General features: G+C 39.4%; 2 protein-coding genes across 5 annotated transcripts in view; one reads left to right on the forward strand and one right to left on the reverse strand.

Moving 5' to 3' along the window:
• The window catches only part of LOC132118578 (sodium/potassium-transporting ATPase subunit beta-2-like), a 12,177-nt gene extending 12,020 nt beyond the window's left edge, over nt 1–157 (reverse strand). For 2 of the 3 annotated variants that reach the window (XR_009425910.1, XM_059528522.1), the window contains exon 1: nt 1–157. This exon is cut by the window's left edge and continues 128 nt beyond it. The gene's annotated coding sequence lies outside the window, so the exon portion shown is untranslated. The other variant, XM_059528523.1, reaches the window with a different exon arrangement.
• A 3,149-nt stretch (nt 158–3,306) lies between these two features.
• LOC132118579 (TSC22 domain family protein 4-like) lies at nt 3,307–16,488 on the forward strand. 2 transcript variants are annotated; one of them, XM_059528524.1, is made up of 5 exons: nt 3,307–3,408; nt 4,322–5,729; nt 5,804–5,964; nt 15,707–15,758; nt 16,304–16,488. In XM_059528524.1, exons 2-5 carry the CDS (start codon nt 5,031–5,033, stop codon nt 16,442–16,444), a joined length of 1,053 nt encoding a protein of 350 aa, XP_059384507.1. In that variant the 5' UTR covers nt 3,307–3,408; nt 4,322–5,030; the 3' UTR covers nt 16,445–16,488. The 2 variants fall into 2 exon arrangements, with proteins under 2 accessions (XP_059384507.1, XP_059384508.1); XM_059528525.1 differs by having other exon boundaries at nt 3,312–3,391.
• The last annotated feature ends 3,207 nt before the right edge of the window (nt 16,489–19,695 follow it).

The following is a 19,695-nucleotide window of genomic DNA, read 5'->3' on the forward strand; positions in this document are numbered from 1 at the left end:
GCGTTAAATAAGCGCAGTGAAACGGCTCGTGCTGGTGGATGCGAGCCGACGCGTCTTCGCTGCTCGGTGGGTCGGTTGTTCTCGTTCTTCCCGTTTGAGAACAGAGCGGAGTGCTGCAGCGCGCGCACTAATCCAGAGATACTGCGGTAAAAGCGCGCTGAGCGCACGCGCACCCGGTAATAACCCCCCCCCCCCCCATCTTGTTCAGAAGAACAGAAGCTTCGAAATCCTCCTCCCCCCACCACACACACACACACACACACACCATCAGCGGCTCTCCAGCCAATCGCATCTCTCTCCTCTCTTCAGGCCACGCCCCCTGTGGTCCAGAGTCTCTGCGTGACGCTCAGGTGATGCTCGAGTTCGTTTGTTCGAGACTGCTTTCATTCTGAATACAACACCACCTCATACCTGTCTGAAGAAAACAATGCAGTGCTGTCTGAAACACCACAAAGCTCATTTACAGTGTTACAAAAAAATGAAACATTACTAAATGATTGTAAATCTAGTTTTGATGTCTAGTATAGGCCTGATAGTCTAAATGTTGGCTATTCATCTGCACTAGTGTTATGTGCTACTGTTTTGACAGCGTTGATAACATTTCTGACAGATAATATCATGATGTGGTTTTTTGTATTTCCCTTTCCGAATGTGGTATCCTGTCAGCAATAACATGTCTGTGGGCTCTTTTGATAACTATCAGTTTAAGTCGTGCCAATAACATTCATAAGAGCACTAACCAAAGTTATTATCTATATAGCAAAGGTTATTAATATAAACAATAACAGAGATAGGCCTGTGTTGTTGAATGAATAGTAATAAGATGAAAACTCAGCAGATGATGCTGTAATCAAACCGGCATGCCGTGATTGTATCAAATATATATATATATATATATAAAAATATATTATTCGGGTATTTTTATTATTTTGGAAACTGTATCCAAAATCCACTTGGCTCAGAAATCTGAGTTTGTTTAGAAGTGGTGAAAACTGTGTTCGCGTGTATTTACTTATTTTGTTGTTGTTTTTTCCCATTTAATAATGCGCTTTTGTCTCACTATATCTCAGTTTCCACCACTGAATAAAAAATAAAACAAGGTAATTGTGACTTTTTATATGACAATTCAGACTTTTTTCACTTATATTACTTATCAAAAGTCAGAATTGTGAGATAAAAAGAGGCAATTATCTTATGTTTTTAGTGGCGGAAACAGGTTTCTATATAATTTATACCTATTTCTATTTATAATTTATATTCTATATTTTATACCATTGTTCATTGATGTAAAAAAGAAATAAAGCTGTTATTTCGTGTGCTCTTGGGGGCCCTCTGGTGGCCACAGGGGCCTTGAGCAGCCGCTAGTTCACTTATGCCTTAGGACCAGCTCTGGAAAGACAGATAATCAGTAACTTTAGATGATATCAGTAACATTTCCCTCACTACAGTCTCTGTCGATGTCTCTGTAGGGAATGTGGAACTGACGAACTCTGATCACATTATGATGAAACATCAGAAACAGAAACATGTTCAGTTCAGTCTCAGTGCTTTCAGAGCTCTGAACGTCCGGTCTGATTCTGCAGAGATACAGTAAATCAACTTACCACAGTATCTTCTGTCGACTGTTGAAATGTTACATTTTAACCCTTGTTTGATCACAACTGTCAGAGTTGGGACACATTGTTGCAACCGTCCTAACTTACCACAACACTGATGTAAAAGCTTGCAACATTGTAATTTAATGGGTTAATAAAGAACCCCTTTCAATAGCCAGGTCTTCTTTTTTCTTCTTCTAATTTCTTTCCCTCTCACCCTCTCTGTCACACACACACTTATAAAGTCAGTTACATAAAATGGTAGATTTGTCTAATTTGAATTTATAAAGTAAGACTGATTAACTCTTAACTCTTAAGTCACTGTGTATGCAACTTTCCTCCATTGAGTAAACTTTCACAGTTAACAGAATCAGGCTATTATTAAAATTCTTTATTTTGAATAAATTCATATTTTGTATTTTTTTTCCATTTACTTTTCTTTTTATATAGCTCATTGAAGACCTTGTTTATTTATAAATAAAATCTCTATTCATCCTATGTGTCGCCGAATTGAATGATTCCTGATACTATGGCATTATATTTCTGCTAAATGGCGAGAGCACATTGTTGTAGCGTGAAAATATATTAATATAATGAGGAAAATCACTCTGCTGGCACACGTGCTCTCAGATACACACTGCTCTTACCCAGATTACGGTTTATAAAGTTTTAAATGCTTTTTTTTCATTGATTTGCTTCAGGAGGTAAGTGTAGAAAATATACAAAAAAAAAAAAAAATAAGTGTATAGAATCCTGCATGTTTAACGAAGTCTATACTTGGCTTTACATACAGTATCTATGTGTGTGTGTGTGTGTGTGTGTGTGTGTGTGTGTGATTGTGTGTGTGTTAGCAAAATAAATGTGTATATAATATATAATATATATATTGTGCATGTGTTTAATACTTATGTTTACATACGCAAATAACTACCATTTTTTTATTTATTTTAAATGATCAAAATGTGCTCATTTGAAAAAGTCGCTAGATGGCAGTGTGTACTCGCATCTCTAACTTGATTTCGTTTTATTTTGCTCATCGGTTCAAATGTGGTATTGAGCCTGATATGAATAAGCTGCAGTTTGATTTCGTTAAGTCTAAATGTCTGTGCTTCGGTTAATCTCTTAATTTATAAGTCAAATTTGACAAAATTACGAATCGTACTAAAGCGAAGGGCGGCCTCATGAATATTAATTGCGTCCATTCGTCATGGATTGGCTGCGCCCGGCCTGATTAATATTCATGATCTCTTCACAATAGTAGGATTCCGTCGCAGGAGCGACTGCGGCACTTCCGGGGGATGGAAAGTTGTCAACAGTTTCGCAGGAGGAGAAGTAATCTGTAAATCTGAGTTCATTACTGTCGCTTTAAATTAAAAAGCGTCCAGCCAGAAACACCGCCGCGAGAGAAGCGAAGCCGACCGTAGCCACGGATCCGCTGGAGTCTGTGTGATCTGTACTTTATCTGATGCGAACTGATGGAGAATTAACTAACTTCTCGGGTGTGGATGATCAATCTCAAATCGGTCTGCTGGAATCTAACGGGGGTTTAATGTCTGTTTTCAGTTTAAGGGAATATTCTCTCTCCCCAGCGGTTCGAGGTGTGGACGCAACATGTGAACTGAGTCTTTAGTGTGTTAAAGTTCACAAAATCATGGCATTACTCACTGAACTTTGGGGTTAATTCGCATTTTTTGAAGTGTTGGGGGCGGACTCAGAAATCTGTTCTGCACAGGTTTCCCTGATTGTGTTGGTTCTTTGAGATTGAACTGCTATGATTCCTGTCATCTGCTGACCTGGTGAGGGTGAATTTGCTGTAAGTAACGTTAAATGTCAGGTTTCGATGTTGTGTTGTGCAACGCTTCTGAGTGTTTGCTTAAAGCAATATAGAGCAGCGCGCATGCGCGAACTAGTGATGCTGCGCGTGTGCGATTCTGCTCTGAATCTGTGAAATCAAATCTGATTACGGTTTAACTCTAACCCTGATAGCACTTGTCCATCACAGAGGCGTATATTTGACGTCTGCAAGACGTCTTAAAGACATATTCTAAACGTCTAATTGACATCTGATAGGAAACGTCCTGTAGATGTATAGCAGACTCCCTAATGAATGTGTGCTTTCTGCGGAAAAATCCACAATTACAGCCATATGTTAAATATGCATCGATAATTGTAGCTTTTACACCAAATTTTTCAACTTGCTTTAGTTTTATTTAAAGTTTTTTAATTTTAATGAATTTGAATCAAATATGATGCCAGAACTGTATCATTTAAACGTTTTACTCTAAAAGTTGCTTAGTGTTTTTTAGCTCTGGCATAAAATTTCTGAACCGTTTTAGAACTGTAACATGTAAAGTTATCTATTCAGGTTTTACTCTTCAAGTTGCTGACTGTATTTGAGCTTTTTTTAATTTGCTCTAGTCTTAATTTGAAGGTAAATGCATGATCTGGTTTTAATTTGAATTAATTGAGCAATACAAGTTTTACTCTGTAAGTTTCTAGTTTTTGCACAGAATTGCTGAACTTTTTCTCCAGCTTCAGTTTTAATTTGAGGTTAAAAGCATGATCATTTTCCAAAACTAACATTTAGTTGAATTCTATTAAGGTTTTCCTCCTGAAGTTGTTTGAGCATTGAGAGTTTTAATTGAAGTTAAATGTTTTTAATTTGAACCAAACGAGCAGTCAGGACTGTGACTCCAGGCATTGAGATTGTGTTTGATTCTTTTCAGGTTCTGCTCTTAAAGTTGCCGAGATTCACATCACCATTTGGGTTTTTAACTTACAGCTCTCTGCTTCAGAGGCTAAAGGAACATTGACGGAAACAGAACTTCTTGTTTTTGTAGTTACCAAACTTGTCCTGCAGCCCTGAAATGATGTCCTGACACGTTCAGGCCTTGAGCTGCAGCAAGAACCCATGTAAATGCCCTAATTATGGTGTTTTTTTCTTAACATCTCTTGGATTGGCTGTTTGATCTTGAAAGAATCAAATCTGTGCATGCATGGCGATCAGGAGTCTCTGTATTGTGTCCTGAGCTGTGAACACACATACTGCACGACTGCCAGAGGAAACAGTCATCAGAGCCGAGCCTTGCGCAACCGCTGGGCAGAGAACTGCTCTTGTTACTGTACTGGCTGCAGTTACACTCGAAACAGCCGCAGGGAGAAGGAGGACAGAGCCAAGTGCAATGGAATAAATTTGTGTAAGTTTTAGATTTTTACATGCAAGTTCACCTGAGGACAAAGAATATGATTTATCTATTCCAGATTGACCTGAGAAACTGAGCGGAAGACGACCAGTCTCGCTTTCAAATGGTTAGGATATTAGTTTCTTAAAGCTTTTTGCTGTTTGGTTTCTACTGCAAAATAATGAACAAAGATCGGGTTTGGAGCACCCAGGGATAAACTAAACTCATACCGCTCAGACACACTCGGTCCAGAATGAGTGGCGGAAAGAAACGAAGTGGTTTTCAAATCACCAGCGTCACGTCCGACTACAATCAGGGTTCTGGAGAACTCCATTCGGAGGAGCTGGGAACTCAAAGAGCCACGCCCCCTTCTGGCAGAAACCCCGCCCATGGGAGGAGCCCCAGAAGCCAGACATCATCGCCCACTCAAATCCTATCCAATGGGCTGTCCCTGCGCCAAAACCCCGCCCTCCAAATGCTACAGAGCTCCAGTCACCCGAACACGCCCGTCATGGCTAGGAAGCAGAATTCGCTGGATGCCACCGGGGCGTCACGTTTCCGCGTCGTGCGTTTGGATCAAGGACCGGGCGAGCCATATAAACGCGGCCGTTGGACATGTGTCGATGTGATGGAGAGGGAAACTGAGGAGCGGGGTCTCCGCCAAGTGATTGACAGCATGAGACACGCCCACTCTTTGGAGTCCTTAGAGATGATCGGGCTGGGCGGAGCCGAAGGAGCGGTAGGCGGAGCCAGACTCAAACCGTTGGCCGTGCACTTAGGTCACTTGGTACACTCACAGGGCACCACCCACCTACTGACAGACTCCGCCCACAGCGGCCCGCCCTCACCCACACACGACCAGTGTGACTCACAGCCAATCATTTCGCCGAACACGCCCCGGACACGCAACATACCTGCCCCGCTGCGGCTCGACTTAGATGCCGTTGGAAAGGTGAGAATCTCACACTCATCTGTTTCACTCATCCATTTCTTACTCAAAGTCTTGCACACATTTTCTCTTCGTAGCTTCGGACCACACGCTCTCAGCCGGTGTCTCCCAGACCGCACCTGGGTCGGGAAAGTGCCTTCCATCCCGCTCTGACGCCCATCCAGACGCCGTCCGCCCTCGCACTGGCACAGTCCATGTTCGGAATGGGACAAGCGTTTGAGTTCGTGGGAGACGACGGGTGAGACAAGTCTTTAAAACGACATGAGTGATCATGCTTTGGTTCTGTATGTCACTGTAAACTAGCAAGAACGACAACTATAATGATAACTGTATATTTGAATATCGTTATAGTTATCTTTAAAGGTATTGTCCGTTGGTGTTATACAGTACTGATTGTGTTAAAGCAGCTTTACAGTGTTAAACAGGAAACGTGTGCTGATAATGCAGGAGGACGATAGAAAACACTCAGTTTATCAGTTAAAGTAAATTCAGTGATGTCATCATCCAGCTCAGTTCAGTTCTATTCAAATAGTGTATGTGCAGTCTAGTCGACAATGGTGCCAGATATTAAGTGACCCCATCTAAGCAATCCAAAGGTGCCTGGCAAGGAACCAAAACTCCATCGGTGACAGAAATGGAGAAAAAACCTTGGGAGAAACCAAGCTCAGTCTCTGGCCAGACGAAACCAGCATGGTGTGGTTTATTTAACACAGGTCAGATAGTTCTCTAGTAGGAGTCATCCATTGGTGTGGATGAGTCTTAAAGTGCCCTTATTATACAATATGAAAGGTTCATAATTTGGTTTTGGAAAGTCCCCAACAGCTGGTCAACATGCATGCAAGGTCAACAAACCCTTTCATTTTCTTATAATATGCATTTGATTTTACATTATTTCTCAAGGACTGTCAAACGATTCGTTCGAAGATTCTTCTTTCCAAACGCCTCCTTTGCTCTGATTGGTCCGATGACCCAGTCTGTTGTGATTGGTCAACTGCGTCCTATTATAATAAAAATGTTGCTCCATTCTGTTCTAAAAATAAAGAATCAGAGAGGAAAAAGTTGATTTACACTTATGTTAGCAAACCTATGGAAGACCGTTTCTGCCACTAAATAAAAAATTAAAGTAGGTAATTGCGACGATTTTTTTTCTTCCCAGAATTGTGTGATAAACTCGCAATTCTGACTTTTATTAATTGCGAGTTATAAAGTCAAAGAAAAAAGTCAGAATTGCGATACATGAACTCACAATTGCGACTTTGTATCTTTCAGGCTTACCTTGTTTTTTTTATTTAGTAGCGAAAACAGGTTTCCATACAAACCGGACCCACAGCTTGGTATTAAAGACCCAAACAATGATTCAGTTCAATTCAATTTTATTTGTATAGAGCTTTTTACGATACAAATCGTTGCAAAGCAACTTTACAGAAAATTACGTTTCTACAATATTTAGTGGTACCTTATAAGTGATGACTGTCAGTTTGTGCGCATATGACAGAAATGTACGGAAAAATCAATTAAAGACGTAATCAAACAGATGACGAACACTATTAACAGCAATTATTATGATGCAATCACAATTATAGCTAAATGTTTTAGTTCTGTATGTTGTTTGAGGGTTAGCATCATCTGAGGTCCTCTGAGGGGTTATAGATTATATTATAGATTATATTAATAGTGAATGTGTTTTGTTCTTATTGTTCTGCTGTGCGTCAACTGATGTCACCTGTTCCTGATTTGAGGTTTAAAGTTCTGGTTTCTCAGACTTTTGTTTGACTCTCTGTCTCACACATAAGCTAGTTGTGACTCGTCTATATTTAGGTGTGAGTTGAGTGCACTTGTATTTTTAGAGAGTTGAGTGGTTGGAAAGGTTATTCTCTTGGTTTCTCGAGGCCCTGACGAGCGTTCTCACACCGCAGTGCTTACTGTCACAGACCCGGAGGAAATACCTCAGTCACACACACACACACACACACACACACACTGCTGTCCTGAAACACACAACACAAGCACATCAACGCAGACGCAGATATTTTCTGAACGTGAACCGTGTGTTTCTTGCAGTGTGTTGGCCGGACGGCTGGAGTGTATACTTGTGTAAAGCATGTTTCTGGCCTTCGTGTTTATTTTCCCCTTCGTTCTGTCGCTCTCTCTCAGCTTAAAGCTGCATTAGTGCAGGAAAAAAGGCACCTTTCATGAAGGAGGAAAGTTAGAAAGAAAGTGGAACTGCAGAGAAAAACCGAGAGGTGGAGAAGTGTGTTTCTAACTCTCGTATCATGATGATGTGGTTTCATGAATCACTGATCAGATGGCTGATCACACACACACACACACACATACAAACTCACGCAAACACACACACACACACACATACAAACTCACGCAAACACACACACACACACACATACAAACTCACGCACACACACACACACACACAAACTCACGCAAACACACACACACATACAAACTCACGCAAACACACACACACACACACACACACACATACAAACTCACGCAAACACACACACACACACACACACACACATACAAACTCACGCAAACACAAACTCACGCAAACACACACACACACACACTCACACACACACACACAAACTCACGCAAACACACACACACACACACAAACTCACGCAAACACTCACACACACACACACACACACACACACACAAACTCACGCAAACCACACACACACACACAAACTCACGCGAACCACACACACACACACAAACTCACGCAAACACACACACACACACATACAAACTCACGCAAACACACACACACACACACAAACTCACGCAAACACACACACACAAACTCACGCGAAAACACACACACACAAACTCACGCAAACACACACACACACACACACATACAAACTCACGCAAACACACACACACACACACACATACAAACTCACGCAAACACACACACACACACATACAAACTCACGCAAACACACACACACACATACATACAAACTCACGCAAACACACACACACACACACATACAAACTCACGCAAACACACACACACACACACATACAAACTCACGCAAACACACACACACACACACATACAAACTCACGCAAACACACACACATGCAAACTCACGCAAACACACACACACACACATACACACTCACGCAAACACACACACACACACACGCAAACTCACGCAAACACACACACACAAACTCACGCAAACACAAACTCACGCAAACACACACTCACACAAACTCACGCAAACACACACACACAAACTCACGCAAACACACACACACACAAACTCACGCAAACACACACAAACTCACGCAAACACACACAAACTCACGCAAACACACACACACACACACTCATGCAAACACACACACACACACACAAACAAACTCACGCAAACACACACACACAAACAAACTCACGCAAACACACACACACAAACAAACTCACGCAAACACACACACACACAAACTCACGCAAACACACACACACAAACTCACGCAAACACACTCACACAAACTCACGCAAACACACACACACAAACTCACGTAAACACACACACACAAACTCACGCAAACACACACACACACAAACTCACGCAAACACACACAAACTCACGCAAACACACACACAAACTCACGCAAACACACATACACAAAGTCACTCAAACACACACGCATTAACAAACACACAAACACACATACACAAACACATATACACAATCACACACTCACACACACATATAAACACAATCACACTCACAAAGTTGCACACACACATATACACAAACACACATACTCACACATACACAGTTACACACACTTTCTGTTGTTTTTTGCTGAGGTGAAATGAGAGCCTCTGGAGCAGATCATGACATGAGGTGGTGTGTGTGTGTGTGTGTGTGTGTGTGTGTGTCCTCCGTCCGTCGGCTGATATCTGATTCTACAGTCAATATTGACTTTATTTCCCATGCTCCAGTTCATGTACAGTGCACACGGTGTTCATATGCAGCGCTCCTTTCCACAGCAGCAGTTCATCATACCATCAAAATAAATTCTATTTTGCATAAATATCAAAAAATTGTAAGAGGGATAGTTCACCCAAAAATGATAATGCTAGGAAATCAAAAGGGTTTTCCAAGGCTTTCTTTCTTCTCAGGAAGTGCCTCAGTGTCTTCTGTCCATGTAATGACAGTTCTTCAGAATCTCTTCTTTGTGCTCAACAGAAGAAAGAAACAACTGGAAGCATATGACGGTACCCATGCACTTCCATAGTATGGAAAAATATTATGGAAGTCTGTGGTTAGCTTTAAATGTTTGACCAACGTTCTTCAGAATAACTTTTGTGTGTCTTCAGCAGATAAAGGAAAGTCAAACATGCTTGATTGAGAAATGCTGACAGAATGATCATTTCTTTGAATCAGTAGTTACATTATGAATTCTGTTATCTATGACTTCAGATAAGTATAGCATTCAGTGTATAAGTTGCATTTTATTATTACATTCAGAAATAATGCTAAATACCACTATATATAATGAAAAGTTTATAAAAACTTGTATTCCAGTTCCCTTCACAACAAATCCTTTACATGTAATGGTATTCAAAACAGAACAGAAATGCAAAAAAAACATAATTGCACAAAATTTATTCTGAAGGTCAAGTCTAAAAAAATTTATTTCAACTGAAACCTAGGTTTGGCGTTGAGAATAAATGTCTTGTGATTTATATCGTGTTCTGTTCCCAGAGGATTTGCTGTGTGTAAATGAACAAATACACTCAGGCTCACACTCCTCTCATTCAGTGCCAATGTAAATGTGTTTTGCATGCTAATTGCATTATATAAATAGCTTTGGAAAATAAATCATAACCGATTATAGATAAGTAAAAAAAAAAGTGATATTTTCCGGTATGTTTTATATTTGAGTACGGATGCAGTCTGTGTTTGTGTGATATTTGATGAAGTGGGTGGAGTGTGGAATGCTGGGATCTGTGTGGGCGGGCCGAGAATCCCAGCGTGAGCCGTGATTGGCTGCAGGGAACAGTGGGCGGAGAACTGAATCAAAGAGTGCAGTGTTGTATGTGTGTGTCTGACTCTACATGTTTACACATGTTCTCTGTGTTGTGTGTCATACGGGAACACACACACACACACACTTACAGACGTATCCCGAGGCAGGAGAGATCTGGAGAGCTCAAACAGGTGGACTTTCTCCCCAGATTACTCTAATCCATCCAGGATCGGCCAGTTTGAGGGATTTGAGCGTTCAGATGTGATGAAGGCTCTCACCAGGATCACACTCAACCTCAGGACGCTCGTAACTTGACTGCATTTTTTACTGAAATGAACGGTTCTTGTCTTTTTTTTTTTTCAGTCAAACATTTGGGTGTAAACTGCGGAGCTAGATTAGTATACTATTATAGATTTATTCATATTTCAAATTACCTTTCATTTTTTATATTTTCATAATAGTTTAATTTTTAGTAATTTTATTAGCTTTTTTTTATATAACTAGTTAAGTTTAACACTTTATTCATTTTCCAGTAAGTAATAAACTTATTTCATTTAACTAAAATTTAAATTTCTCCATCTAATATTTATATTTTATATAATTCCAGCTTTTGTTAATTTTAGTTAATTATAATAAACCTGAGTGCATCTCTGTTTCAGCTTTATTTAATGCATGAAATGTGAAATTTAATCACCGCCCTGATTTTTTTAAATATTAATATTTTGATTTATTTTTTAGTCCGTTTTGATTTATTTCCAGTTAGTAATTTTAGTGTTTAAACTTAATTTATTTAGTTGCCAAGAAAACATTTCAAAGTTTAAAAAGAAGTGCATTACTATTTTTATTTTTATTTTAGTTTTATTACTTGTATGTATGTTTTTCCAATCCCTATTTAAATTTGTATTTAATTATTTTCATGTTTAGATGCAGTAATTAATTTTAGCTTCAACTTTGACAATTAAAGTTATTTCCCAAAGGCAACATTTCTAATTTTCATCTGGTTTAAGTGTTTCCATCTTAAATTTATATTTAATATAATTTCAGCTTTATTCCAAATAACAAAAGTTTTTATTCAGCTTTAGTTTGTTAATAGCCGTATGATTTTAACTAATATTGTTTTATAACTTGGATGAATTATGCAGTTTAATGCACCACCCTGATTGAGATTTTATATTTTCATATAGATGCTTTTTAATAGTTGTATATTCTAAAAGATACTGCTCACTTTTATATCTTCCAGTTACTATTTGTGAGTAGCTTGTAGTGTAGTTAACAACTTTTGTTGACCAGTTTTCGATGATGAGGATCCAGCGTCTGAACATGACTGGCTCTAGTTCTGCTGATGTGCAGCGGTATTTTTGACTGTTTCATGGCAATGAATGAGTCAGATCCTGCCCGGATGTTTCTGAAAGGAGTCAGAGGAAACAATTACATGATGTCTCTTCCCCACGTGCACGATTGAGCTTCCTTTCCACATGTGTTTTTTGTTTTTTTGGCGTGCTGATTATCCACCATGTTTGTTAACGTACGCAAGATGGTGTCCATTTTTGAAAGCAAAAAACAGCCTCGTCCGTTATCACTGCCTCCACGTGAACAAACAGAAAGAGAGAATGAGAATACAGCACAGTCCTCTGAGCCACACCCCTCCTCGCTGGGCCCCGCCCCTTCCTCTGTGATTCACAGGCCACGCCTCCACGCAGGAGAACGAGTGAGAGACGCCGGTGGAGTTCCAAGGGTTCGTGATTCGTGGCCATTGGGGAAGCTCGATTACTACCAAAGGGGTGGTCGCTTGGCAGTTTCCATGGAAACCAAAGAGCCAATCAGCAGCATGCACTTGCCACATACAATGTCCAAAAACACACTTTCTGGCCCCAGAATGCCGTCCATCCCAAAACAAGACAGAATGTGTTCATCCAAACCCATTTTAAGCTCAAAGACGCTCTCCTGGACAGAAACGCATACAGCGCCACCTGCTGGTCAGACTCTAACGCAGAGCTCATGTTGTGTTAGCGATCAGAAATGTCAGAATCCTGTGAATTCTTCTGTGAAAGTGGAAAGAGGTGGGGCTTATGTTCACAAACAGAGGCCCCGCCCATCTGACTCCACCCTCCTTTCTCTTCTGCTGTTCTTCCACAGGTAACTGGGTCAGTTTGGGTCTACAGTGTGTTTGTGTTCACTTCGGTGTGTGTGTGTAATTGTGTTAGTTGAGATTGTCATTCATTTTTTCTTAGGGTGGTTTATGATGTGGTTGTGGGCACTGAGAGCATCTCACGAGGGTTTCTGTTATGAGAACCATGTGCTGCCCAGCACACTCAGAACAATAGCATCAGTGTTGCACACATACCTCCGGTCCTCTTGAAGACCTGTGTGTGCTGTACTGCTGTTTAACTCAAGTAGCATGTTTGCTAGCGCTTAGCAGAGTAAAGAGAGCACCGCAGCGTTTGTTCTCCAGACATGAATGATTCCTCAAATCGCACCATTTTCACTTGGTAGATAAGAAAATAATCGAAGAAATAAAGCAGACGCATACTAAAGGAGGAAGCCACAAATCTTCCCTATAACTGTCTAGAAGCAGCCACTTATAAATAGCATAGCAACTCCCATGAAACACCCAATAGTCCACCTAGAAACGGTCCCGAGTTCGAATCCTGACTTTAGGACCATTCCCGATCTTTCTCCCATTTCACTTCCTGTCATCTCTGATCTTTCCTGTCATAATAAAGGCGAAAATACCAAATAAATAAAGCTTTAAAAAAGAAACCACCTAGAAACAGCATAGCAACGACTTTGAAAAACCCGATAAACCACCATTAAATGGCCTAGTAACTGCTTAGAAAAAGTATATAGAAAATGTAAATAAACTACTTAGAAACAACCTATGAAAGCCTGGTAACTGCCCTAAAGGACACACGTGCGCATTGACTTGGTTTTGCACTGATTAGTTGTTCCACAAGGTGGCAGCACTGGCTCACACCGTTGTTCACAGAAGAAAACAAAACCAAAGAGACAAATAGTCTAATCGCGATTATTTGATCTAACCAACCACGATTATTGTGCTTTATATACGGCACAAGGGGGAGTCATACACCAAAAGAAACAGAAGAGCACCAGTTTGGTTTTTCATGCACTGTATAGCCTATATCATCTGAAGTTATGACAGTCAGCACAGTAAAACTCTCTCTCCATGAAGATATATTCCCATTATAATACTTGATTTGTAGATAAAGGTCTGGTGATTCGCATAAAATACGTCATCGAAATCCGTCGAAGGACTGTTCCAATGTCGAGGATCCTCGGAATTTCAACCAAGGACTGAGTCCTTCGTTCGAAAAATATCCCATACACAGGAAAGGATGCGTATGTGTAGCCTTCGCGCTCTTCGCGCTCTCAAATCACCCACAATCCTACGCGCAGCTATCTTGTTCAAAAATTCAAAAGTCGGAGTCGGAGCGTTAACGGTTTTTATTTACGTTCCCAAAAATTTGTTATAACTGTAGTAAATATGAGTAAAGTTTAACGTTTTAATGCCAGTACAAATTACTACCATATTGATATTGTAAATTATACAAATACAAATTACGTTAGTGATGGATAACTGAACTGGACCTGTCATTTAACAATTGTTAGCTTGGCTGTGTCACCGGCATTTCTTTTATAAATAACTAGTTAAGTTGTCCAAAGTAATTTAACGTTAATATTATACCATTCACAGCATTATTCAAACGGACCTTTTTACTGACGCAATGACGTGCACTTGCAAGCCTGTTACATTTACGTGTTCTCCGAATGCTAAAGAGGAGCCTCGCCTAGCCTCTGAAGGAAGTGACTTGGAACGACCAGTCCTGCCAAGGAAGAATCCTTGACATTGAGAAACACCTCATGTGGAGTGGAGCGCACTGTGACTCCATGTTGCTTCAAGCACATCATTCTGCACCCTAGATGTGCATTAGCGTTGCGTTTCCAAGCTGCTTCAAGCACATCATTCTGCACCCTAGATGTGCATTAGCGTTGCGTTTCCAAGCTGCTTCAAGCACATCATTCTGCACCCTAGATGTGCATTAGCGTTGCGTTTCCAAGCTCCTTCAAGCACATCATTCTGCACCCTAGATGTGCATTAGCGTTGCGTTTCCAAGCTGCTTCAAGCACATCATTCTGCACCCTAGATGTGCATTAGCGTTGCGTTTCCAAGCTGCTTCAAGCACATCATTCTGCACCCTAGATGTGCATTAGCGTTGCGTTTCCAAGCTGCTTCAAGCACATCATTCTGCACCCTAGATGTGCATTAGCGTTGCGTTTCTAAGCTGCTTCAAGCACATCATTCTGCACCCTAGATGTGCATTAGCGTTGCGTTTCCAAGCTGCTTCAAGCACATCATTCTGCACCCTAGATGTGCATTAGCGTTGCGTTTCCAAGCTGCTTCAAGCACATCATTCTGCACCCTAGATGTGCATTAGCGTTGCGTTTCCATGCTGCTTCAAGCACATCATTCTGAACCATAGATGTGCATAAACATTGCGTTTCCAAGCTGCTTTAAGCACATCATTCTGCACCCTAGATGTGCATAAACGTTGAGTTTCCAAGCTGCTTCAAGCACATCATTCTGCACCAATAGATGTGCATAAGCGCTGCAACTCCATGTTGCTTTAAGAACATCATGCTGCACCCTGGATGTCTACAAGAGCTTTGTGCCCCTCCGTTTGAAGGGTTTCACATTATCAAAGTTTTGCTCACAAAATGATTAATAGAAGCCTTTCTTTTTCTCATGATGTTCTAGAAACAACCCAGTAACAGCCTATAAACAGCATAGCAACCACCAAGAAGCAGTCCTTACATCATGGTGGCAATGATTGTGTTTGAAAAGTTTCAGTTGATTGAGTAACATTGTTGTGTGGAAAAACCCCTGCATTTGATGATCAAGATGATTAATAAAATATAATTTCTGTTCATTTCTATTACAGCGGAACTAACAGCAGCATGATCGCCATCGACAACAAGATAGAGCAAGCCATGGTGAGATCGCACACAATCATAATAGTATTCATAGAAATACAGATATTCTTTGTCTAGCCAAACTTTGTGTGTTGTAAAATATTTTTGATATATTTAAATTTTGAAGGCTTTTTTTATGTGACTGCTGAAATGTATTACATACGGAAGCCCATTTCCACCACTAAATATAAAATAAAACGAGGTAATTGCGTTTTTTTATCTTGCAATTTTGACTTTATGACTCGCAATTGCAAGTTTAAACACAAGTCATAATTGCGACATAAACTGGCAATTGCGAGAAAAAAACTCTGAATTGCAACTTTATTTATTGTGACTTTTTTTCTCAGAATTGCGAGTTATAAAGTCAGAATTGCGAGATAAAAAGTCGCAATGACCTTGTTTCATTTTTTTTCAGTGACAGAAACTGAGTTCTATAGTTGCATGTGAGTGTATTCAGAGTATAATATGCAGCTTAAGCAGTAGATCATGGGGCTCGTGACACCAGGGTCACAGGTTCGATTCCCAGTGAATGCATGCGCTGATGAGATGTAAATGTGTTTCTGCAGGACCTGGTGAAGTCTCACCTGATGTTGGCGGTTCGAGAGGAGGTGGAGGTGCTGAGAGAGCAGATCAAAGAGCTGTCAGAGAGAAACGCTCAGCTAGAGAGAGAAAACTACATCCTGCGAGCCCTCAGGGACAGAGACTGAGCCAATCACATGACACTCACACCAGTGCATCATGGGAGATGTAGTTCAGTGAGAAAAGGGATGGAATGGTTGAACGCGTGTGTGTGCAGAATTGACCGATTAAGTGCCTTAATGACCGATAGCGCTGCTCACATACTCTAATTAAGAGATCATTCTTCAATTATGATTTTTATGACGCCCTAAACAGTGCCTATTTATTACTGTCTGTGTGTGTGTGTGTGTGTGTGTGTGTGTGAAAGAACTGCTCACAACTAGGTTAATAAGTCTCTTTATGTTGCCATGGTTAGAACCAGCACTGGTTGAGATTTAGTTGTTAACTCACCCTCCCTCTCTCTTAGTTGAATAATAATTGATCTGTAATGCATCAATGACTGCTCTAATAAATAACTCTCACTACACTGGCTTTGTGCTGAATTTACTGCAGAAATAATACTAATATACAAACATCGTCAAAACAAGACTACGACTCGTTCTCTGAGAATATGTTTGAATTAAGTTGAGGTTTAACTAGTTTTGACTGGAAACCACGAGAGCTGTATCCGCTAAAAAATAAAAAATCTTGCAGTTAAGAGTTTTTATTGCACAACTGCGAGTTTACATAAAGTTTTTTTTTTAAAGGCAGAATTTTTAGATGTTACAAATCTGAAAAGAAAAGATAAAAAGACGCAATTACCTTTATTTTTATTTTGTGGCGAAAAAACGGACAAAACAGAATTGGCATATATAAAGAATTCTTAAAATTTTCAGGAAAGAAAATTGGCAGATAGAATTCGAGAAACTCAGAATTTTGAGGAAAACGTCAGAATTGCGTAATTAGAACTTGGAATTTTGAAAAAAAACCTAAGAATTCATGTTTTATAATTGAAAATTTTCTTAGAATTTTGAAGAAAAAAAAGTCAGTTTTATTTTTTATTCTGTGGTGGGCAAATTTGTGGGAAAATGGGAAACTGAATTTAGTAAACTCGGAATTCTTAGGAAAAAAATTCAGAATTGTGAGAAAAGGAGTCAAAGATTGTTCTGGATCTTTCAGGATGTTCAGTGGCGCTCAGCGGGTGTTGCGTGCATCACTCCAAAAGAAGTTAAATAAAAAGTGCCCATCCGTAATAAAAAAGTGTCTCATACGGCTCTAGGGGGTGAACAAAGGCCTCCTGTAGCGAATCCATGCGTTTTGTAAGAAAAATAACCATATTTGAAAGGAATAATCACTTGAATCTAGCTTGGGTTCACTTACAGTTTAACAGACATTCACATAAAAAACAGCTGTTTGAAATAATACAAATATTTAACTATATTACTGCTTTTGCTTTATTTCTAATAAAAAAAATGCAGACTTGGTGAGCAGAAGAGACTTCTTTTAAAAACGCATTAAAAATCTTACTGTACAAAAACTTGTAGGTGTTTTGAACTGTGTGCTTATATGTATATTTATGGGCTTCGTCATGAAAGTTCGTCATGTCACAGATAGCACAGCTACGTCTGTTAAAGATCTCTTCATCTGGAAAGCATCTGCTGTGTACAAACATCTGATAGACGTCTTTAAGATGTCAGTTTTACATCCACTCTGAAACAAAAGGACACGTATTGTCGTGTTGATTTGAGAATCTTTAGACATTTGAACTGGAAAACTAAAATATGGAATAAAAACTTTTTTTGTGTGATAAGTGAAATTTTGAATGATTTTAACAAAATAAAAGGGATCTTACAAAATGCATATTTCTTTTTATTTAGTACTGTCCGGAGTAAGATATTGTACATAAAAATGTTTATGCATTAAGAGCCGGGGGGGTGAAAACTTTTGAACAGGATGAAGATGTCCAAATTTTTCTGCGGAAACCCTGTTGATTTACTTAATTGTGTCATGAAATTAACTAAACAGTCTTAATGTTCCTAGAATAATGAGGTTAAACTTGTACATTATCTTAAGGTGTGTCAGCAAAATGAGATCATTTATGAAAATCACATTGAATCTGGAGATGATTCATTTCTGTGTGTTCTGTCATGAATCAGCAACACGCATAGGTTTGTTATTCAGGTCATGGGTTAGATAACGCAAGGGTTCTGGTGAATAATGCAGAGCTGCTAGCGTTTGACGCATTATATTTCACATTTAAATTTTCTCTGTATTTTTTAATCAAATAATTGCAGCTCTGATGAGCATTAGAAACTTCTTTGAAAAACATTAATTCTTACTGACCCCAAACATTTGAACAACATTATGTATATTATTTATTTACCTGTTTCTTTAAAATCTTTTAAGCTCAACTGTTTATGGTTGGTATAGTAATAAAGAATTTAGTTGTTGCTTCAGGTCAGCAGGCAGTATACTGTGAATACTGAATAGTATTGAGTGAAGCAGGTTTGATGTGTTTATTATGGTGTGTGTGTGTGTGTGTGTGTAGTTCCTGTCTCTGCCACTAGAGGCTTCTACAGTCCTGACAAGATGCTCATGGAGACTCCGCTGTTGCCAGGCGACCGCATCACTATGCCCCGCCCACAGCCTGTCCCTAGACCCGCCCACACAACCTTTCACCTACATCATCAGCTCAAACTCTGGGAGTCATGAAGTGTGTGTGTGTGTGTGTGTGTGAGAGAGAGAGAGAGAATGTCTGCTTTGATTGGTTGATGACTGTCTGTGTGTCATTCATATTGAAAGATGTATATTATGAATGTATTGTTTTTTAGCTTAATGTGAATTAATGTAATAGCAATAAATATGTGATTATTTAAATACTATATTGGCACTGATTGAATGTACAAACACACTCTTGCTTGAGGAAATCTGCACAGCAGCTTAACGTTCACCGGGGTTACTCATTAAAACAATCAATTCACAAATTAATTAGTGTGAGTCAACAAGAGCTGGTGTGTTAAACGTCTAAAAGTGTGAATCGAAGAAACAAATCTGCCATAATTCACCCTAAAATCAAAGGAAAATAAATTATATTTCACATAATATTTCATTATATTTCAAATTATATTTCACATTATATTGAAATTATATTTCAGAAATTTCATCATCATTTAAATTTTTTGCATTATGACTATTTTCTAAAATTAATCTCATTAGCACCTCAAATTCTCTAAGGTATTAATTATAACTTGTAATAAAGCACCTTATAATGCATTGTATGAAAAAGTGTAACTAGTTTTTATAATACTTATCTTTACCATTTTAGATAGTATAATTAGCCTAATTAAAACAAGACAGTCAACCAATTAGAGATGCAATAACAAGGAACCTGATGCACAGT

Source organism: Carassius carassius, chromosome 37, assembly GCF_963082965.1.
Source record: "Carassius carassius chromosome 37, fCarCar2.1, whole genome shotgun sequence".
Taxonomy (NCBI): domain Eukaryota; kingdom Metazoa; phylum Chordata; class Actinopteri; order Cypriniformes; family Cyprinidae; genus Carassius; species Carassius carassius.

Excerpts from the sequence above, each read along its gene's own strand:
- LOC132118579 (XM_059528524.1), top strand. The coding sequence starts at position 5,031 with ATGAGTGGCGGAAAGAAACGAAGTGGTTTTCAAATCACCAGCGTCACG. Across the intron at positions 5,730-5,803 it reads ACTTAGATGCCGTTGGAAAG|CTTCGGACCACACGCTCTCA; the intron begins GTGAGAATCTCA and ends TTCTCTTCGTAG. Across the intron at positions 5,965-15,706 it reads GAGTTCGTGGGAGACGACGG|CGGAACTAACAGCAGCATGA; the intron begins GTGAGACAAGTC and ends TTTCTATTACAG.